The sequence below is a fragment of the Cryptomeria japonica genome, chromosome 3 (genome assembly GCF_030272615.1).
Source record: "Cryptomeria japonica chromosome 3, Sugi_1.0, whole genome shotgun sequence".
NCBI classification, from domain to species: domain Eukaryota; kingdom Viridiplantae; phylum Streptophyta; class Pinopsida; order Cupressales; family Cupressaceae; genus Cryptomeria; species Cryptomeria japonica.
The window spans coordinates 974,227,113-974,250,987 of record NC_081407.1 but is presented as its reverse complement, the minus strand read 5'-3'; the positions used below and the strand labels follow the sequence as shown (position 1 = coordinate 974,250,987).

The 23,875-nt window shown below is 35.8% G+C and overlaps 1 protein-coding gene across 1 annotated transcript in view; it reads left to right on the top strand.

Moving 5' to 3' along the window:
* The first annotated feature begins 3,712 nt into the window (after nucleotides 1-3,712).
* LOC131874448 (uncharacterized) overlaps nucleotides 3,713-23,875 on the top strand; it is a 79,666-nt gene continuing 59,503 nt past the window's right edge. The window contains exon 1 of the mRNA XM_059217830.1: nucleotides 3,713-3,839. Within this exon, the coding sequence (XP_059073813.1) occupies nucleotides 3,713-3,839 (127 nt within the window). The remainder of the gene's footprint in view (nucleotides 3,840-23,875) is intronic.

Here is a 23,875-nt window from a genome sequence, read left to right as displayed (position 1 = left end):
ATGAAAATTCTTTGAATATCATTATCAGGTACATGAAAAGAAATTTGAGCACACAAATGTGTATACCTACCAATGAAATCAATCACTTTTTCTTTAACACCTTGTTTACAATGCATTAAATCAGTCAAAGTGATTTTAGGACCAATGTTGTTTTGAAATTGTTGGATGAAAGCATTTGCCAATTGTTGAAAGGAAGTGATAGAATAAGAAGGCAAAAAGAAATACCATTGTAAAGCCTTATCTCTTAGTGTTCTTGTAAACAATTTTGCAAGAAATCTTTGATCATAAGAAAAATCAGTACACAAGGTTTGAAATGTTTTGACATGCGTAAGAGGATTGATTTTCCATTATAGAGTTCTAATTGAGGGATCTCAACATGTTTAGGTGGAACGACTTTAACAATATCAAGAGAAAGTTGGCTCGCAACATCAAAGGTGGGCACACTAAACTTGGATTGACTCATAGAAGCAATTTGTTGTTGTAAGGAAGACACGATTTGAGCAAGATTAATAATTGTCGCTTCGGTAGAAGAATTGATGTTAGAGATAGTTGATTGAGAAGGTGGTGTGATGTTATTGAAAGAAGGCATGGACTGAGAATAAGGTGGTGGGACATTATGATAAGTAGGCATAGGTGATGATTGGGTGGGAAAAGGGACACTTAAAGGAGGAACAAATTTGTTGAAGGAATTGCCCCCTTGTGTCACATTGAGTGGTTGAGGGATAACATGAATACTTATGGCAGACATAGGTAAAGATGGAGGATTAAATGAAGAAGAGGGATTTCCCCCATGACTAATGGTTGTAGGAATGACATTTTGAGTTGATATAGCCATGATGTTGGAGTTAAAAGTAGGAATACTAGTCATAAGAGTAGTTAGAGGAATTGAAGGATTCACTTGTGTTGAAGGTTTTGAATAACCTAGGGTTTCAACACAACTCTAGATAGGCATGACATTAGAATCAACAATATGTGCAATGCCACACAATACATCAATTCCATTCTTATCACTTTGAATCATGTACTTAAGGCCTTAAAATAATGGAAGAGCTTCACTATTAGGGTATTCTTGGGACACCCATTGTTGAAAGTTTTCAAATTGATTGTACAATGTGGAAAGTTGATCTGTAGAGACCCTAGTTAAAGCTTCTTCTTCATCATGGGTTTCATCAATGGGGTGTGAATAGGGACATGATTAGGATGGGAAGAATTAGCATGATCCTCATTAAAGAAGTCACCCAAATTAGGCTCCATCTCCTTAGTAATTAAACATTGGGAGGCTTTAATTCTAATGCTTCGTCTAACGGGGATAGTATATGTTAGAGTTATCTTGTATTAGCTAATAATTATTTATTTAATTATTAGTCTATTATACTCTGCGCTTAAGCTAAACTTAGGCATTTAATAATATTGTAGGTATTTAATAATTATTCTAATGATTAAATACTCTTTATCCCTTTAGGGTTTCTTTAGGGTTGCACATCTTTAGGGTTTCTATTCTCCTGTCATAAGGATTGTATTGTAACTTTTCTTTTTGAATTCCCTCTCTGAAATGATAATCTTTTCTTTAGAGCCTTTTTTGTGTTTTGTCTCCAATCTTCTCTTGTGACAAATATTTTGCTTGCAGATGCTCTTGGGATCTCAGAAGTTGTACTTTCTCAACTTCTTCATGGTATCAGAGCCATCATCTGCTGCTGCTTGTTCCTAATTTCTTTTCAGAAGATTTTCTATGGAGGCAAGGGTTTTAGTTCTTTTTCAGAGTTTTTTAGTTTGGATCTGAGGTATCTTTTTTGTTTCTGGGCATTTTGAGCTCAAAAGGATCCCACCATTGAGCTCAGAACACCCAAAAACCCCCATTTTCTTATAAATTTTTTCCTGTTTGGACAACTTTAGCTCTGGGAATTTTTTTCTGAGTTTGACCCTTATAGGCACGTTTTTCGAGTTTTTTTTTTTTAACCCTTTATGCCCTACAAGAGGGTTTTTTTTCTTTTTGCCATAACTTGGGTAAACGAAGTCGGATTTTTGAAAATGAATAGGCACCAAAAAGCTCTTCTCAAGCCCTACTCAGATCGGGTGGTGAGATTTGTTGATTTTTTTCATTTGGTACCTATTTTTTGCCGTCCTAGTCAGAGCTCTTTTCTGCACTCCAGGAGCCATAAATTGGGCAACCAGACTCCATTTTTGGAAAGCAAATAGGCATCAGAAAGGTCTTGGAGAGTTCTTCTTAGATTTGGAGTTATTTGTTTTTTTATAAAAATCACCAGGTACACAAGATAGTGTCTGTCGCATTTTCTTTGCTCTTGTCTTATTTTCTGGCTATCAGATTGTATTGGGTTTTTGTTTTACATATTGTGGGGGGGTGTTATTTTTTACTATTTTTCTGTAATTTATTTTAGAAAATCAGAATACCTAAACTAAAAACAAAACAAAAAAAACCCCTTCTGCATCTTCTGTCTAGTATGAAAAATCACTTAATTAAAAAAATCAAGAGCTGGTCCAGGTGCCCATGGCAGATTCTTCAGTTGAGCTTCTTACATCCCAGAACTATCACCTTTGGAAAGCTCGTATGATGAGGCTTCTCAGGTCAAGGGGGTTGTGGTCCTGTTTGGATGTGGATCAGTCATTGTTGCAGCATCCTTTTGAGATTCTTTAGCACTGGAATAAGATCGATGAGGCTATGGGTGTCATTTGCTTACATGTTTCAGACAACTTTCTTTTTCACCTTGATGGTTTTCTCACTCCTCAGGCTATGTGGTCCAAATTTGAAACTCTCTTTAGTACTGTCAATGAGTTCAGAGCATTAAAGATTAAGGTCGAGCTCTCTTCCTTGTTACCTGATTCTTTTCCTCACATTGAAGATTTTCTGAACAAGTTCAAAACAACCAGATCTATCTTACACATTTGTGGTAAGAATAAGACAGATCTAGAGGGTATCTACCTGATTCTCTCTAAGCTTTGAGGTCCCTATCAGATATTTGCTTCCACATTTTATTCTACTATGGATGCGTTGGGTACACACTTCACCATGCCTACTTTTGATGTATTCTTTGATCGCTTGACTCATGAGCAGGCTCACCTATCTCAGTTGGACACTCTCACATGATCACAACTAAAAGCATTGGTTTCTCAAACATCTAAAGAGAACAAGAAATAGAAACTGAAGCCTAAGAAAGATTCAGTTGGTAGTGAGTATTTCTCCAAGCCACCACCTAAGTCTGATTACAAACCAAATTCCTATCCCAAACATGAGCACTCTTCTAAGTCTGGTGAGTCTTCCTTCAAGACTAAGAAGAAGTCAGACGAACTTTGCAGTTTTCATGGCAAAGAAGGTCATCCAGTTTCTCATTGTTGGAAACAATTAGAGGCCTTAGAGGCAGCTATGGAGCAACATCATATTTCTCCTCCTCAGCCTCCATCTTCCTCTTCTACTGGGAAAGGACATGCTCTTTCTGCATGAGCTATTCCTTCTGCATCCACTTGGATTATTGATTCTGGGGCTTCTCACCACATGAAACACTCACCACAGCTTTTTACCTCACTTGCTCATAGTAATACTTTATAGATTCCAGTTGGTGACTCAACAAAACTTTTAGTTTCAGGTTCAGGTTCTGTTCCATTGATAGGTGGTTGTTTTTAGGATGTCCTTTTGGTTCTTGACATTTCTATGAACCTCCTCTTTGTTTATCAGATTTGTCATTCTGGCTCTAGTAAAATGATTGAGTTCTCACCATATGATGTGGTTATTCGAGAGCTCCATTACCCTGATTTGGTTGTGGCTACTGGCAGTGTTGATCCTGATTCTCGGTTATATCGGTCTGATGGCTTTGAGAGTCCAGATGGTTCAAGTGTTTCTCTTATAGCACATGCAAATTCAGTGAGCAGACTGTGGCATGAGCATTTTGGCCATGTCAACTATAGATACTTACAATAGATGAACACACAAGCACTTGTTATTGGGCTCCCTCAGATATCCTGTACTGATGGTGTATGTCAAGGTTGTGCACTTGGAAAGACTCATCGTGATCCCTTTCCTACAGGCAGAGCCACCCGTGCTAAGGCACCCTTGGATTTGATCCACAATGATCTTATGTCATTTCTGACTCCATCTTTTTCAGGGTCCAAGTATGTGCTCACTTTCATTGATGACTTCTCCAGATGCACATGGGTGTACTTTCTTAAGTACAAGTCTGATGTCTTTGATTCATTTCGAGTCTTTAAGAAATTTGTAGACAAGTAGTCTAATCTTTCTATAAAGAGGATACGCACAGATAATGGGAGAGAATATGTGAATCGAGCTTTTACAGATTTCTGCACATAGCATGGTTTGCTGCATCAATTATCAATTCCTCACACCCCTCAGCAGAATGGTGTTGCTAAGAGATAGAAACAAAACACTAAGGGAGATGGCCAATTGTATGCTTCAGTCATGTTCTATGCAGCCTGCCTTTTGGGCTGAGGTAGTTAATTGTGCCACCTATATTTAGAATCAGATGCCTCATAAGGCATTGCGCCAGGTGACTCTTGAGGAGGCTTGGTCCCATGTCAAGCTTGATGTTTCTTCATTTCGAGTTTTTGGTAGTGAGGCTTGGGTGTTTATTCTAGATACTCAGAGGAAAGCCATGGAGAGGAAGAGTCGACCACTCATTTTTGTTGGTTATTGTGAGGATGTTCAGGCATACAGGTTGTTTGATCCTGATTCCAAAGAGGTCCTATTTAGGCGAGATGCCCAATTTGATGAGCGCCTTCCTTATATGGATTCTCCATTATCAACTTCTCCCTCACTGCCTCCTCCTCCCTGTTCATATTTTAAGGATTCCTTCTTCCTTGAGGATGATGGAAATGATGGCCCACCTTCACCACCACCACCACCCGCTGCTCAGCCTTTGCCCAAGTGGGACCGGTTTACAGTTGATGTTGTTGGTTCTATGGTAGGTGATCCTACTGACACTTGTTGTACTCATGCACAAACATTTGGTTCTAGTCTTCTGAGTCATGCCATTTTGGATGATCCTCAAAAATTTTCAAAGGCGATAGGTCACCCAGAGTGGGATAGGGCCATGGTTGAGGAGTATTCTTCTTTGATGAAGAATCATACTTGAGATCTTTATTCTCTTACGAAGGGAAGAAATTTGGTTCGATGCAAGTGGGTGTATCGTACCAAGTATGTTGCAGATGGTTCTATTAATAAGTATAAGGCTTGTGTTATTGCAAAGGGGTTTTCTCAGGTGGAGGGTATTGATTACTCTTAGACTTCTGCTCCTGTCACCAAGATGAATTCTATTCGCTTTGTACTTTCTCTAGTAGCTTCATAGGGATGGACAATTTTTTAGATGGATGTGAAGAGTGCTTTCTTTCATGGAGAAATTCATGAGGAGATCTATATGGAGAAGCCTCAAGGATTTGTGCAGGATTCCTCTTTGGTTTGTAGACTTCGATGTTCATTATATGGTCTCAAACAGGCTCCTTAGGCTTGGTATGAGAAGATGGACTCCTTCTTGCTGTCCACACTCTTTACCTATTGTCATTCTGATCCTATAGTCTACATTCTGTGTCAGGGGGGTGATATAGTTATTATTGTGCTTTATGTTAATGATCTTATCATTACCAGTAGCTCATCCTTCTTGATTCATGATATTCAGCGAATCTTGATGGAGCAGTTTGAGATGACAGATCTTGGCCTTCTGCACTATTTTTTGGGCCTACAGGTTATTCAACCTTCCGATGGGATTTCCATACTTCAGCAGTAGTATGCTCTTGATATGCTTCATAGATTTGACATGCTTACTTGCAAGCCTGCTCCCACACCATTTCAGTCAGGTGTTGTTTTGTCTACCACTTGTTCTACACCTTCTATGGATTCTACCTTATATAGGAAGTTGGTTGGCAGTTTGTTGTACCTAACCCATACCTACCCAGATCTTTCTTTTGTGGTTAGTCTTGTCTCTCGGTTCTCCCATGATCATCATGAGAGCCATTGGCAAGCAGCCAAATGTATTTTGAGGTACATTCGGGGCACTACACAGTTTGTCATTCACTATACTTCAGGATCCCCTCACATTGTTGGCTTCACTAACCCAGATTGGGCTGGTGATGCTCAAGATCGAAAGTCTACTTCTGCCTTTTTTTTTGCCTTGGTTCTGGTCCTATCACATGGTCTTGCAAGAATTAGTCTGCAATTGTATTATCATCTACAGAGGCTAAGTATCGAGCAATGGTGTTAGCTATTCAGAAGATTTTATGGCTTCGACAGTTGATGACTGAGTTTGGGTTTCCTCCTGCTAGTCCCACTATTCTTTGGTGTGACAATCAGAGTGCCATTCACCTTTCCCGCAACCCAGTGGAGCACCAGAGGTCTAATTACATTGAGCTTCACATGCACTTCATTAGACAGTTGATTCGGGATGGATTTCTCATCTTGGAGTACATTCCTATAGAGGAGTAGGTTGCAAACATCTTCACTAAACCTTTTGCATCTTTGCGCTATCTTCAGTTGTGCTCTATGCTTGGGGTGAAGGAAGTTGTCCTTAGGGGGTCTCATTGAGGCCTTCCTTCCTTCATGTTATTTTTTGCATGCTTTTCCCTTCTCTTTTTGGAGTAGAGTTTTTTCCCATGTGGTTTTCTCTATTTCTCTGTTTCATAGAGATTTGGTTGTGATTGGGTACCTCATCAGGCCTTTTGTCGGGACCCAAATTTGCCTTCTTCTTGTAGTTGCATTTTGCTTTCCTGCATTCAGTGTTTTTATCTACTCCCTAAGTTCATCTTAAGGGGGGGTGTTAGAGTAATCTTGTATTAGCTAATAATTATTTTTATAATTATTAGTCTATTATACTCTACGCTTAAGCAAAACTTAGGCATTTAATAATATTGTAGGTATTTAATAATTATTCTAATTATTAAATACTCTTTATCCCTTTAGGGTTTCTTTAGGGTTGCACATTTTTAGGGTTTCTATTCTCCTGTCATAAGGATTGTATTGTAACTTTTCTTTTTGAATTCCTTCTCTGAAATGATAATCATTTCTTCAGAGCCTTTTTAGTGTTATGTCTCCAATCTTCCCTCGTCACAGGTATTTTTCTTGCAGATGCTCTTGGGATCTCAGAAGTTGTACTTTCTCAACTTCTTCAATATAGGTAGGACTAATAGTGGTGAAACTCATGCACTAGAGGGAAAATTTGAATTTTGAATTGTGGAACAAAGCTTACAAAATTGATTAATGCAAAATTTAAGAAAATACTGATTAAACAAATTGAACTTTGTTGGAAGAAGAGGATGACACAAGTTCCAAAAATAAAATGAAATTGGAATTTTAAAATTAGGGCCAAGGGAATGTCACTTAGTTTTAAAATCAAAAAGTTTTAAAATAAGGGCAGATTATAATTAACCTCTTAATTTTAAAAAAATTCTTGAAAATTTGAAGTGTTGAATTTTGGAGGTATCTTCAATTCTAGAGGGATCGAAAATCAACAAAATCAATCAATCTTCTAGATTTAGGCTATTAAATATAGTGATAACACTCTCCCAAAATTTTGGGAAAAAAAGTCGAAGACTGTGGTGGGAATGCACATGGTCCAACCAACTTTTTTCAAAATTTTCAAGGATGAATATTACAATGATTTCAAAGCTAACCCCAAAAAGTTGGTGAATTTTATGATTTCTAGATGGGTGAAATTAAGATTCAAATATAAAAATAGGACCCTATTTAGGGTTTTGAAGAAAAAGAGGAATTGAATTTCAAATTTGGAAAAGGTCAAACTTAATGGATAGGGACACCTTGGAAAATATTTAGAAATTTGAATTGGAATGAAATTGATTGAAATTTGCACAAAATCCAACTAAATTTGAAAATTAGGCTTTTATGACCTAACCACTTAATTTTGAAATTTGAATTTTGGGAAAAAGGAGGAAAATTGAAAATTTGAATTGTAGGAATGGAAACAAGTCTGAGAACAATAAAAAATCTGAAAATTAAATGGAAATCCAATTTTTGCACAAGTTCAAGATGATTTTTGAAAATTAGGGTTTTAACAAGTAACCTCTTAAGTTTGTAAATTTGAATTGCAATTTGAACAAGATAATGTGGAAATTGAATTTGAAAAACAAAACAATTTTTAGATCTAAGATAACCACAAGCAATTTTTACAAATCACAAATTCAATTTTAATTTTTAAAACTAGGGTTTTTTATGATTTAACCACTAAGTTTGTAGAAATTTGAAACTTGCAAATGAAAAATATGCAATTTTGTTCAAAGAAAAGCATGCAAGATGTCGGGTTCACCAAAATGTAATGGTGGGTGAAAGATGTGTAAATGAGAGATCAAGAGGAAAACTACCCTTTCCCTCCAAGGAGAGATCAGAGTTTCACTATGAATTTCCCTTCAAATACTTTTCACCTAATTACATTGGAAGAGGAGAGGAAAATTCACTAGATTCAACCTCCAATGAAGAAGATAGAATTCTGAATGAAATGGGAATGATAAGTTGACCCCTCTTCGTATTTGAAATGGAAAGGAATTGATTGAATTATGTAGTGCAAAAGTGACAAAGAACTGATTATAACCTGAGATCAGAGTATGGGATGAAGATGTGCACCTAGATCTGGCAGTAATATGTTGAGACGAAGCCGTCCTGCGAATTTGAGAAAAAGTTGTCTGGATCATGGCGAGAATGTACACGGTCCTCCGAAAAATCCACGAAATGAAAAGGGTTTTTCCACCTCTTCAAATGGAGCACGAATGCAAAAGTACAACTGCACACCTGCAACCTACACACGAAAAAGAGAGGAAAATGGATTAGGATTGGGGGTTTGCCTTCAGGTCAAACCCTAGTTTTGGAATTAACCAAGTAATGAAAGAAAGTACTTGCAAGTAAATGTAAATGAAAGAATGTAATGTAAATCACCTCAAGGGAGGTTGTGAAAGCAATGTTGATAGAAATGCTTGTGCTGAATTGAATGTTAAAATCAATCTCCTGTTCAATGGTTGAATCCTTGACTTGTATGCAACACCTAGCCTTGAAGGCAGACTTGAGATGCTCAATGCTTGAATGCTCTTGAATGATTGATCTCATGTAAACTTCCCACTCATCCAACTTATCCAACTTCTTCAACTTTTATCCAAATGAGAGGGAAAATGAAACCTAAATACATGTCAATTAGGGTTAATAAAATCAATTCTTGTCGTAGGCTAACATCGGGGAAGTTTTCCCTCTCACTGCACAACCTACAATGCATGTTCAGAAAAGGGTAGGGACAGGGATGCCACGCTCCTATCCTAGGAGGAAAAGGGCACCACGCCCCTGTCCTAGTGCCATGCCCCTGTCCTTCCCCTTTCTCTAGGGAAGAGTGCAGAGGCCAAGGGAGAAGCAGATTCTGAGGGTTGAGCAGTTTCCAATCTCCGATCAGGCTAGGGTATTCAATCTCGCATGCACGAGGACCCTAATGCGGTCGAAAATTGCTAGGGTCACAATTTTATGACACTACACCTTGCAATAATAAAAGGTTAGTGTTGATAAATAAATGTGGGGTGTTGCAAGTGAGGTACCCGCTTATGGAGTCAAGGGGGGATGACCCCCTTGTTAGGGGATCTAGGAGTTGTGCACCCTGACGAGGGTTTAGGGACAACACCATTGAAAGACACATTTTATATATAATTTTTCATTATAAACATTGACCGTTTATCATTCTAGGTCATAGATCTAACAAAGGATATTTTGTGTGCTTTGATTACCCTATTAAACCCTATTTTATGAGGGAATTGCATTATGACTACACATTATGATGTATTCTAAAAGTCTAATAGCTGTTGAGTTGCCTCTGGATCTTTATTGGTGCTACTCCTATGAGAAGCTTGCTCTACAAGTATATTGCAACATTTTTTATATTTCTAAATAATAAGTTGGGTAGCTTTTGGAGTGTAGAGTTTTTCTTCCAAAGGGTTTTCCCATGTAAATCACTATGAAGTGGTATGCATACTATTTATGTTTATTTTTGTTCAAATTTTGTAAGTGTTGTAAAGATCTGCAAAGTTTTGCATAACCCTCCTCTCAAGGGAAGTGTAGAAAGTTGTTCGCATACCTTAACTTCCTTTCAACCCTTACCACATAGTTGGTCAGGACATCCTAAGACATATTATTGTTAGATTTTTTTCTAATCTTTAAAACAATGTTACTTTGAACATTGTCTCAAAGAAGGTCAAACTGTAGACACTCAAAATTGACTAATACATCTTTTCATCATTCTTTATTTATATTTTGTCTAAATATTAGTTAAACAAAGTTAATTATTTAATTAAGCTTGTATTCTTCTCAAATCTTTAATAATTAAATTATTTGATTATTCCAAAATTCAATTTACCTCTATTTATTAAATAATTTTTAAGTTATTTAATAAATGTACTAATTACCATTTCCTTCTAAATAATTAAACAATTCTATTTTTATAATTATTTTAATTTTCATCTATTAATCAAATAATTTTAAAATTATTTAATTAATATTTTCCTCAAATCTTTCATTTTATATCAAAATCGCCAAACAATATCTTTCCTATCCAATCAATTGATTTTTCAAAAATAACATCTTTCATATTAATCTTTACTCTTTTGGCAACTTTACTTTTTTAGTTTAGTTCAATTGCAAAATGGACAAATGGAAACTGAGTTCTGCACATTCCTTTCCACTAAAAAATGTTAAACTTTTTTATTGTCCTTTTAACTAAAACTTGTCATTTTTAGTTCTTATTATCCTTGTCTCTTCATCTTGAGAATCTATAAATTCATCTTTTCTCCATTATCTTGGCTAATAATCAATAATCATGATCTCATAATTTGCATTTGAGTAGTCTTATCATTTGCAACTCACTACTTTTGATTTGTGCTTTTAGAGAGAAATATAACAAAACCCTTAATTTTTGAAGGAGTAAGAGATGTTAATAGGTTTGCATACGAGGTATCATTTGTTGTTTTATGTTGTTTTTATGTTTATTCTCTCCTTTATTACGTGATTTGGAAGTAAATATCTTGTTATTTATTTTGATGTAGTTGGTCACTTTCGTACCACACAATGCCAAATTCAAAATTCTAGACATGTATAATTTTATTCTAACAAATTTTAGATGTGATATAATTCATGCTATGATGTATGATTTTTAGTTCTAATTATTATTCTAGTGTTTTGTATTTGTTCTACAAATTATATATTTAAATTTATGTCCTTATAGTAATGAGTGAGGGAATCGATTTCAAATCCCATAGGGTGGGAAGATCACTAGTGATGGAGATGGAGAGGGGAATTTAGAGGATTAGGATAAGGGTGATTTTTGGGAGGATGTCAAGGAGCATGGACTCCTATTGGAATTTATGATTTAGCCTTAGTTGTTAGGTGTTCATCATGTCTCCCTCGAGGCTATTAGGATTATTTTGGTGATAAATCCCATGAAGCCTTCAAATAATCTCAACTTTGGCATAAGGGGTTCCTTTCTTAGGCACTGGCCCTTGGGTACCCCCTTAATTATGGTCTTGGCTAAGGAATTTTATAAAGAAAACAATAGGGTGAGATTTCCATTTAATAAGAGCCTAAAATGGATGCATCAAGGGAACCTTTTGCTTCATTACATGAGGAGTGTATTTAGAATATATGTAATAGAGTTTTCAATTCTATTTTTGTGCCTCACCTTCCTATCTCTAAAGGTATGTTGAATCCTATTCTAGCCCCTCTTGTGTAGGGAAATAATTCATTCCCACCTTTTGGGCTTGGCCAAGATTTGACTTTATAGAAGAGATATGTTTCTCCTATGGTTGATGTGCTATTTGAGAGGTTCTAAGATGCGTGCAGTGGTTCTTCATCTTTTGGTTTTGCTTCTTGCTAGGGTACAAGTCTCTTACACCATTTTTTTTTGTCTCTTTGAGGATTCCTAATGCTTTGGTGGATAGAGCTTCTACTTATATGTATATTTCCCTTATTGAGTGATTATTAATTAGGCTCTCAATAAAACATTATTGTGATTTGTAGTTGGGTATTCAAAAGATGGAATTCTTTAGGTTACATTTAGGTGGTGGAAATGTTAAAAAAATTCATCTTATTCCCCTTTCAATCCATCAATGAATACACTAGAATTCTATAAGGGGTTCCCTATTTTTTTGGAAGTCAAATCTTCATTTTAAAGAGGGGCTACTAGATTTTATATTACCAAACTTAACAATATTCATATGGGTTAGGTTTCTAGAACTTCCATTGGCATATTGGGATAAAAGTATCATTCAATATTCCACTAATGCAATTTGGTTAGTGTGTTTCCATTGGAAATGTTATAATATCTAGGAAACATTTGAGTTTTGTGATGCAAGGGCATCATATCTGATGAATCTTAGTTTATGAATTTATTTGCAGTTATTTTATGATACTTAAGACTTCCATATGATAATTAAGCTTTAACTGCCTTTTTGAGTCTATATGTTGGTCATGTTATCCTCAGTCTGAAACCTTTGTTGTGATGAAATAGTAAGCTTTATCAATGCAAATATACGTATTAACATTATCTTTGTGTGATGATGAATATATTACAATGAATGATCATAAATGGGAATATATGTCCTTGTGCTAACCCTAGTGTTGCAACCACATGGAAAGACCTTTATGTTAAAACATGGATTGATTATCAGTAGCATGACAACATGAGTAGGACTCGACATTGAGGCAAGAAGGGTTCAAAGGTTGTTACAACTTGGGCACCAACTGTTTGAGGTCATCAAGGAGCCTTCAAGATAAGTTATGAGATATTAATTTTTTTATTAATTACCATGCCGGATGTTAGAGAAAATCTAGGGAAGATTGTACAAATGTTCAAGGTCAAAACAAAGTCTTGTTTCTCTTAGTCTTCTTAGACTTTATATATTAAATAAAAGCCTCCACCTGGATACTAGGAGTGGATTGGCTATTGTGGAAAACTATTATGAGGATGAATTTTATATGATCCTCTTCAAGTTTCATGATTTAGTTAGTTACTATTATGATATTAGACTATGTTATGTTGTCGGGTTAATTTTGAATAAAGAAGCAAACTTACTTTTTGAGTAGTTTATGGTGTTTTACATGGTTGTGTGAGATTTTTAGTTAATCTCTGTTCTAGTTTGTAATCCACAAGACTCACTCAAGGGGGCCCACTTGGTGAGGATTCTGTATATTTGTTTTTATGCACTCTACTTTTCAAAGTTGTTTAAATCTGTTCTAGTAAACTGCTTGTTGTCTGCTCCTGCAGCCACTAGACTGTTATTCTATGTCTATTTCTGCAGCCACGACAGAACATTACTATCAATTTTGGATAGGTCAAAAAAGCTTAGATTTTGTTGATAAAAGTTGGTAGAGCTTTCCTATGTTATAATCTAGAATCAAGTTATTTCTTTAAGAAGGTTTATTTAGCATTTCATTTGTTTAGAGTTAGGATAGACTTGTTCCTCAAAACTCTTAGTGCATATATTTTGTTGTCCCATTTCAAGTTGTACGTCCTTGGGTTGATAAGATAAATGAACCAAGGTAGAGGGATTTTGATAGCTGCTCAATTAGGAATTCTGGTCTCCAAGCTTGAGTATAATGTTGTATTTAACACCTATTATTTTGGACCAACATTTTTGGCGTCATTATCAAGGATGGTGTTAAACTAGGAGTTTATACGAATATAAGATTTAATTTGTCAGCCATTGTTATAGCAGTATTTTCCTTCTTACAATAGATTAAGTTATTCTTGTCATGTATGTAGGTCTAATGTTAGTTTTCAAATACCTGTATGCATAGAAGAAGAGATCCCCTTGGGAGATTCCTTCCCACCCACAATCAACATGAAGACCATCTAGCTGAAGACCAAAATACTGTGTCAAAAATTAATCCTTTTACACAACTCTTTGTAGACCAAGATAATAACAACCTAGACAATCTCATTCCTCCACCAGAGCCACCTTTTATAGAGAATCCATTTGCTACATTGTTAGTTTACCAAGGCCATATGGAAGGCCTTGGTGGTGGTGGTAATAATCCACCCCCACCTCCTGACTTGACCTTTAAGTTTCTTATCCCAACACAACAATAAAATGCTAATTTGAAGAACATTCCTCCTGCGACTCTTCCTCATTTCTATGGCCTTATTATAGAAGACCCAGATACCTTCATTTTTGAGTTTGATGTGCTATGCATAAGTTATGGCTATACCACAAACACACACAAACTTAAGTTGTTTCCCTCCACGTTGAAGGATTCTACCCTCTACTGTTTCCCTCCACCTTGAAGGATTCTGCTCTTCGTTGGTTTATGTCCTTAGGAGAATATTCCATAGTTGATTGGGACACCATGAAAGAAAAGTTCCTCAAAAAATATAAGGAATATTGTAGAGGAAATGATATGAGGGGAGATGATATATTTCACGTGCAACAAAAAGATGAGGAATCTCTAGAAGACTATACATAAAGGTTTCTCTTCATCTTAAAGAAGTCAAAGCATAATCAGTTGAGTGCAGATTCTCAGAAACTAGTCTTCTTAAGAAGACTTAATGAGGAATGTATTGATGCTCTAAACCTCATGGTAGGTGGTGACATTACTCAAGCAACTTGGGATGATATACAACAACTCTGTCAAAATTATTCTAGAGTTGCATTAAAGAGGCTGAGAGGATACAAGTATACACCAAACAAATCCAACTCTGGGGTCTGAAGAACAAACTTAATGAATTTTATCAAGGATTTTTAGCAGGATATTATTAATAACATGACCATACAAATAGATACTCTTTAGGCAAAATAGAAGCATGAGGTTGTAGAGGCAATGCTAGCAAAATTTTGTCCTCATTGTAGACAGAAGAAGAAGGACTGTAGATGCAATAAGTTGGCAAGCATTGAAAGCAAAGCTAATCAACCAGAATTTCATCTTGTAGAAGATGAAGAGGGCCAAATTTTCTATGTAGCACAAAGGAAACCATGGGTACCAAGACAAGATATGCCACCTGATCCTTTATCCTTTAATGGCCAATACTCTTATACACCTAATAATCAATGGCAACCCCAATATTCACAAAATTTTGGTAACTATAGAAATAAACAATGGAATTATCAGCCTAACTTTTGGTCTAGACCTCAAGATCAATGGCAACCACCCCCAAGAAATTAGCAGTCACAACAGACAAATTGCCCACAATCACAACCATGGAGAGGACAACAATGGCCTAACCAGATAGCTGGATACCTCCAACCCAACCCATCTGCTAGCTAGCCAACCATTATGCCACCTCCATCTACCAATATGCCACTAAGACCTACTCAATTACCAACTCATCCTGCTCCAAATCCCAATAATAAACCACAACAACAATAACAACCAGTGTATTCAGTAGAGTTTAATCAATACCCTACGTATGCAGTCAACATTAGTGATGTACACCTCCGATCAGGAAAAACCTTACCTCCTCCTATTACTCCTATTATAACATAACTATCTAGTGAAGAAGAGGAACATGTAGATTCTAATCCCGCCTTAACAAATGAAGAACCTAAAAACATAGATCCTCCATTTCCTCAAAGATTAGCTCAACCAAATCCAATATCTGAGCCAACCTTTGATTTCTTGGATCAACTTAAGCATGTTTGTGTTAAGATACCTCTATTTCAGGCCATTAAAGATGTTCCCATATATGGTAAAGCTATTAGAGAGGATGCTTAAAGAAGCCAAGGAGAAAGAAGAAGGATCCCACAATAGTTCATGTAATGGGTCAGTTAGCTAATATAATGTTAGGGAACATGATTATGCCTAAATATTCAAATCCTTGTAGCCTAGTATTTGTAATAATAATAAAAGGAGTCACAGTTCAGAATGCCCTTATTGATTTAGGAGCTGCTATTAATTTCATGACAAAGGATGTCATGCAACATCTAAATTTGGCAAATATGAGACCTACTTACACAGTCCTTCAATTAGCAGACAGTTCCACTGCTAGGCCAGATGGTATAATAGAGAACATTGTAGTAACTCTTGATTCTTGGGAATATCCAGCTGATTTCATGATTTTGTCCCCTAAAGCTACCTTAGGTGGGTATCCAGTAATTTTGGGAAGGCGTTGGTTGGCCACTGCTGATGCTTATATAGGATGCAGATCAGGAGATATGACTATTTTCAATGGAGATAGTACAAATAAATTAACACTCTATCCACCAGCTCGGCCACATGAGGAGTCAGATTAATTCATTTGGCCTAATCTAGGTGATGAGCCCAAAGAAGATGGCAAGTCTATAATTAACCTAATGATTTTTAATAGAAGTCCTCTTCTACAGTTACAAGATGACGATCAAATTTTGACACAAATATTAAACAATACATGTGGTCTAGATGATTCAGGAGAAGGTACTTCAACAAATTTTGTATGTCCATTGCAACTATTATTGCCTAATTCTAGTTTAATCACACTTGGAATGCTCCATACATTGTTTCCCCATGAAATTAAGTTACCCAGTGTAAATGAGGCCTCCATGAAAGACATCACTAAGAAAAATAGAAATAGTCCCTGGAAGACACTCATTGTCAATAGTAATTTTTTGTACAACAAGAGTATTCTCTAACAAATCTGTTGGAGGAGAAAAAAACTGCATTTGCTTGGGACTATAATGATATGGTAGGTTTGGATCCCAAAATTTGTACTCATAGGATATACATATAGGAACATAGTAAACTAATCAGGCGGCCACAAAAAAATTCAATCCAACTCTTAGGGAAATTGTCAAGACTGAGTTACAAAAATTGTTAGACACGGGTTTCCTTTACCCCATTTTAGATAGTTAATATGTTTCACCATTGGAAATTCTTCCAAAGAAGAATGGTAAATGGAGGTTGTGTGTGGATTATAGAGAATTTAACAAAGCTACAAAAAAGGATCATTCTCCACTACCCTTCATTGATCAAGTTTTGGATTCTCTAGCAAGAAATAAGTATTTTTCATTACTTGATGATTTTAGTGGCTATAATCAAATTCAGGTAGCTTCAGAAGGTCAAGAAAAGACAACTTTCACCTATCTATGGGGGACCTATGCCTACTATGTTCTTCTATTTGGATTGTGTAATGCTCCAACAACCTTTCAAAAGGAAGTCTTGAGCATCTTTGCAAATATTTCACACAATTGCATGGAGATCTACATGGATGATTTCACCACCTATGGAGATGATTTTTAGGAAGCACTTGATAACTTATCCAAAGTGTTGTAGAGGTGTCAAGATCATAAACTTTCATTGAACAATGAAAAGTGTTTTCTTATGATGCAAGAAGGAGTGGTCTTAGGCCACTATATCTCAGCCAAGGGCATTCAAGTGGATCCTGCTAAGATTGAGGTAATTAAAACTCTTCCAATCCCCACTAACAAAAAGTATGTATGAATTTTTTTAGGCCATCTTGGATACTATAGGAGATTTATTAAAAATTTCAACACTATAGCAAGTCCTTTGTATGGCTTGCTTCTTAAACATGTGGATTTTCAATGGACACAAGCATGTGACAAAGCCTTTCAGGATCTCATAACTATCCTTAATCAAGCACCAATAATTCATGGACCTAAGTGGAATTTTACCTTCTATATTTATATTGATGCCTTTAATCATGTTGTTGGAGCAATCTTAGCAAAACGATGGAGCCATAGAAAATGCAGTCTACTATATAAGCAAAAATCTCCAAGGAACTAAATTGAATTATAATGTGACAGAAAAGGAAATGTTAGTAGTAATATATTCTCTTAGAAAATTAAAACATTATATAACAGGATACCAAGTGTATGTTTATACAGACCAGACAACAATCAAGTACCTCATGAATAAACCAGTTGTTTCAAGTAGACTAGCTAGATGGCTACTTTTAATGTAGGAATTTGATATCACTATCATAGATAAACCAGGTAAAGAAAATGTGGTGGCTAATTTCTTGTCCAGACTTACACATCAGTCTCAAGAGTCTCTCACTGATGATTCTTTCTAAATGAACATCTATTTTCTATTAACATTCATATACCTTGGTATGCTGATATAGCCAATTATTTGGTTACTGGTAAGGTACCTTCATATTTCTCTCCAAAGGACAAAAGGATACTCATTGAAAAAAAAATTCCATATACTTGGGTCAATGGATGTTTGTTTTATACAAGACCAGATAATGTCATGAGAATATACATCAGGGAAGATGAGACATATAAAATTTTGCATGCCTATCATGATGAACCTTGTGGGGGCCATTTTGTAGCAAAAAGGACAACAATGAAGATACTTAATAAAAGTTATTACTGGCCTAGTCTCCACAAGGATGCAGTCAAGTATACAAGAAAGTGTGATAGATATTAGAGAATGGGTCGCCCAACCAGGTCAGTCAAAGTGCCTTTGCATCCATAGGTTGTTGTTACACTTTTTGACAAATGGAGAATGGATTTTATAGGCCCAATTGACCCACCATCTAATGGAAAATCATATATATTTGTGTGTACCGATTACCTTACCAAATGGGTAGAAGTAAGAGCTATGAAGCATGCCAAGGACAACAAGGTTGCATAATTTCTATATGAAGACATTTTTACCAGGTATGGGGTTCCTAGAGAAATTATTACTGATCAAGGTACTCAAATTACATCTAATTTTATAGCAACAATGGTGGAAGAATATAAAATTAGACAAAAGAAATCTACCCCTTATAACCCACAAGCCAATGGGAAAGTTGAGGTCACAAACAGAGAGATTGAAGCCATCCTAACAAAAATAGTGGCCATACATAAAAAGGATTGGGCAAATTGCTTACTAGAAGTCGTATGGGCCTACAAGACATCCTGGAAAACAACTACAGGATTTATACCTTTTGAATTAGTGTATGGAAAAACAACAGTCGTACCTATAGAGTTTGAACATAAAACTCTCCGAACTGCCATGGAATTAGGAATGGATCTATCGGTAGCACAAATAGAAAGGAATCTACAACTCAATCAACTAGATGAATTACGAAAATCAACACTGCAACATACCATTCTAATTCAACAACAACGCATCAAATGGCATGATAGATATATTAAGACAAAAGAATTTCATGTAGGATACTGGGCTCTATTGTATGATTCTAGATACAAAGATAATATTGACAAATTTCAAATGAGGTGGCTTGGTCCATATGAAATTGAAGAAGTATATTCCAATGGTGCAGTTGAATTGGCTACTATTGATAACGCCAAATTCAAACTCTTAGTCAACAGCCATTGTCTTCGTCTTTATCACAAGCCCCAACTAAGGAGGAATTTATGGAACAATTTAAGGAATTTCAAAATTTCATTTCTCCTGCAACCACTGTTGGTGATCCTTTGGATCCACCATCAGTTTAAAGCATCACATAATCACCATAATAAGACTCCATTTCCACATGGAGTCCTTTTCTCCATATCATTCCATGTCACTTCCACTTCACTCATCTTTCTTATCTTCCATTATCAGTTCTGTTATCATAATCATTTCTTGAACAATTCAAAAAGCAACTCTTTTTCTCGCACGTGTTAACTATCATACAAGCGCGCTGGGATATTTTATATGATCATGTAAGTATTTTATCTTTCCTTTCATGATTATAATTCTTTGTTACATATTTTCTTCTCATTTCATTGATAGTAATATTTATAACTATATTCATATTTCCTATCCCTCCACATGTGTATAACTTTAGTTGGGGTGGGGGGAGGGAATAGATTATGCTAAGTTGGCATTGTCAAGTCTAAAGTTGGCACAAATTTTAGTCATCATGTTAACTTAGGTTGGTTCCTTGAGTCGACTTTTACTTCAGCCTAATGTCAAATCAGTCCCAATTTTAAAGCTTAATGTCAAATTAGCATTTAAAAAAAACATGCTTAAAAACAATAAATTTCAAAATTTTAACAAGATTGTGTGATTTGACACTTTATTACGTTTGCTATAACCAACTCCTTGTTATTTGCATTTTGAGAAGTTGTGTCAGAAGTTTATCCTATTTAAAAACTCAAGAAACAAGGGAGTTTAACATTTGAATCTCATAATCATAGTAGGGCTTCCTGAATAATTTTGTATATGTCTCAAAGGGAAGTGAAATGGGAGGTCCTCCAATTTGTCATGAACCTACAAATCATAACCTACTCTTACAAGACCCAGATTGTGAATCACTTTTCAGAGGATGTGGTTGGCTTGATTATTTTTTGAATCTACATGAATTTGATGATGTGGATACCCTAGAATTTGTGCAATCACTAAGAGATGACCAAGTAGTAGTCAAAGGATTGAGAGTTCCTGTTATAGAAGAACGAATTGCACAAATCACAGGCTTGCCTAGAATTGGAGAACCATTTCTAGTAAACGTCCTACTAGAAGCAGACATTAATTAAAGAAGAAGTTTAAGAGTAAAATTGTTGAAGGAGAGAAAATTGACATCCAAAGCTTGAATACTTAAAAAGAAGAAGTTCCTAAAATGAATTCCCCCGAGTTGCAAACTTCATCTATATCCTCTTCCTCTAATGATGAAGGAAGTCAACATCAAAAGGTGTCTCAAGAAATGTCTAAAGAAGAATTAAAGGACACATCTTAGTCTGAGAAAGTATCTAAATAAGAATCTGGAGAAAAACCAGAAGAAGAAGAATTAGAAGATGTAGCACAATATATAGCAGGAGATGTGGCCTAGGACATAGCACAATTCATGAACGAAAATGTAATATAAGATGTAGCAGTGGATGAAGAAGAAGTTGCAAAAGAGGAAGCATTGGTTCATTCTAGAGAGATTCGAGTTGACCTTATCATTGAAGACACTCATAAACATCAACAGCCATATAGTGGAGAAACCTCTGTTGAAAAAGAGACTATGGTGTGCCAGAATTGGAGAACTTAGCAGAAGCTACAGAAAATGTTAATCTGGAGGAGAAAAGAAAAAATATTATGGTCAGTACACATAACCCTCCTTTTTCTTGGGCTTTAGTTGCACTTGAATTATGAGAATTATTGGAAAGAAAGGAGAAGGAATGGAAAGAGGGAAAAAGAATTGTTAGAAGGCAAATTAAAAGAAAAAGATGCAGAAATAAATATACTGGAGGACAAGATAGATAATTTAGTGCCACAAGCAATTGGATGTAGACCACCTCCTAGGGTATACTCCCTTTATTTAAAATAACTATGTTGGTGTAAATAATTATTCATCATGGATATTATTACACTTACTTAAGTTTACTTAGGATAATGCATTTCATAGTAGTTTGGATATGAGACACTTCGGTGTTTGTGCCACATTGGGATAGTGTGTGTAGGAGAAATTCCACCTCTTATGGTGTTGATCTTGTTATTACACTATCATATCCACTTATTGTGGAGTGATAATTCCACCTTCGGTGGGTGATCCACCTCATGTGGAATATTATATTATTTCTCCTACCTACCCACACCTATTTCCTACCTACCCTTGTTTCTTATTGAGCCACATGTCATGTTTGTGTGCTCATACATATCCCTAGCCTTGCCTATATAAGCAGGCTCATCTACATTGTATGTAACTATTGAACAATTATTGATCATTTTCTATTGATGAGAATACAGTTTATTCTTGTCCCATATTATGTCTCTATCTTGTACATTTCAATGACTTCTTGATCTTGGCAAAATCCAACAAACTACATCTTTTATATAAGCTAAGTAGGTAATTGTCTGGGTTAAATTCATCTTTGTTGGCTCAAGAATTTGTAAATGCCTACAATAATTCATCTCCTTGGAAATTGACACTCATTGGATTCATATGTTGTCATTGATGGTAACAAGATTCTATTGAAGGCATATACCGGCATGTGGAGGCATACACCAGCAGATACCGACATTAGAATATTCAGGGTCAACACCGGCACCGACATCCAACACTTCAGTGAAGTCGACATTAGTTTGGGATCCGAAAGGTTTTATTTGTAAAATCATTTTGTAATTATTGTATAGGGCCAACATTGAATATCCTTTTGTATTGTAAGCCGACATAAGGCATATTGTTTGTAAAGGGTATATAAGTCAGTAATGTTAGGTCATTTTGAAATATGACAAGGTAGTAGAATAAGGTGATGTGAAGGATATGTATGTAGGTCATTTGTATGTGAATGTAATATCATGCTATGATCAGTAGATTGTTTGTAAAGACTTCTTCAAGGAAAGGAGGTACCAGTAGAAGGGTTTAGGGCTTATGAATTGGTATAGAACAGAGCTTTAACTGAAACTCTTTTTGGCATTGCAGATGCATTTTGTGAGTTCACCATTATTGTTTTATCTCAGTAGAAGCTTGTAGTCAGTGAGACTCTTTTGTGTTGAGCAGTGTGCTCTAGGAAGTGTGCCTTTCTGCATGTGCAGGCCCCCATGCTATGTAATATCTTTCATATGGCCAGTGAATTGATATTGTGGGTCACAAATCCCACCGTGGTTTTTCCTCTTTGAGGTTTTCCATGTATAAATTCAGTGTGTTATGGTGTTCATTCATGTGGCTAATTTATTTACTTCATGTTATATGTTTCTTCATTTATCGGTTAATATGTGTATGTTATAAAACGTTAAAATCTTGTGTTACTGGCAGAACACTGATTCACCCCCCCCCCCTATTCTCAGTGTTCTTGGATTCATTGTATTCCAACAATTGGTATCAGAGCTTGGTACCTCAGAGGAATTTTAATAGCTTGAGGAAGATCCTAAAACCAAAATCATTGAACATGGCTATGGAAAAGCAACTTGATATGACACTTGAGGATTATGATGTTGAAAGGATAAAGAACTTAAAACTGCAAGATGAATTGAATTTTGCTAATGAATTCATTCTTGTTCTTCAAGAAAGTTTATCATTTGCTCAAGCTAAGAGAAAGGAACTTTTGCAAAACCAGGATGATGAAGAGACATATGCACTTAAGGAACAATGTCAGAAACTAAGTCAAGCAAACATGCTCATGAAGAATGCAATGCAAGACCTGACTATGAGGATGTCAAAAGATATTGAGGACAGAAAGAAGAAGGAATAAAATCTTGCTATATCTCTGAAGAACAAATTTGAAGAATGTGGTATATTGACTCATGGGAATAATTTGTTGAGAACTGATTTGGTACAATCCTAGAATAATGAAAAAGAGCTAGAGAGACAAATAATGACTCTGAGAGATGATCTAACTACGACAAGTGAGTATAAAGAAAAATTCAAGATTAGTGTTGCATAGTTGGATGATTTATTGAAAAGACAAAGGCAGAGTGAAGATTCTAGAGGACTTGGATTTGTACAAGGTGAAAGCTCTGGTATTGCAACCGGTATACAGAACTCATTAGATCAGAGGGAACCGGTAAGGCAATATAATGCTTACAAATTCAATGGTAGATGTTTTGTTTGTAATAAATTTGGGCATATGGCTAAACAATGTAGAAATAGAGAAAAATAAAACTACAATTCAATTCCCAATCAATGCACAAATTGCAAGAAATATGGTCATAAGTCAGAAGATTGCAGAATGAATGTTAAATTTCATGCATGTGGAAAGTTTGGACATTTGGCTAATCAATGTAGGTCAAGGAATGACATCGGATATGTCAAGGAAATTCAAAAGAACAATGTTACATGTTATGCATGCAACAAAATATGTCATATTACTAACTACTGCAAAAGAAAAACTACATCGATTAGCAATGATAAAGCAAATGAGAAAGGAAAAAAGAAGGTAGATGAAATAAAACAAGATCACACCAAGAGATGGGTTAGAAAATTTGAAGAACCAAGTGGAGATGCAACTACACCGGTAACTCCATCAGTAGAACAGAGCATTCCTGGACTAGTAGGAAATTCAACTGGTAATTGAGGCATACTCCTTAGGGGTTGGC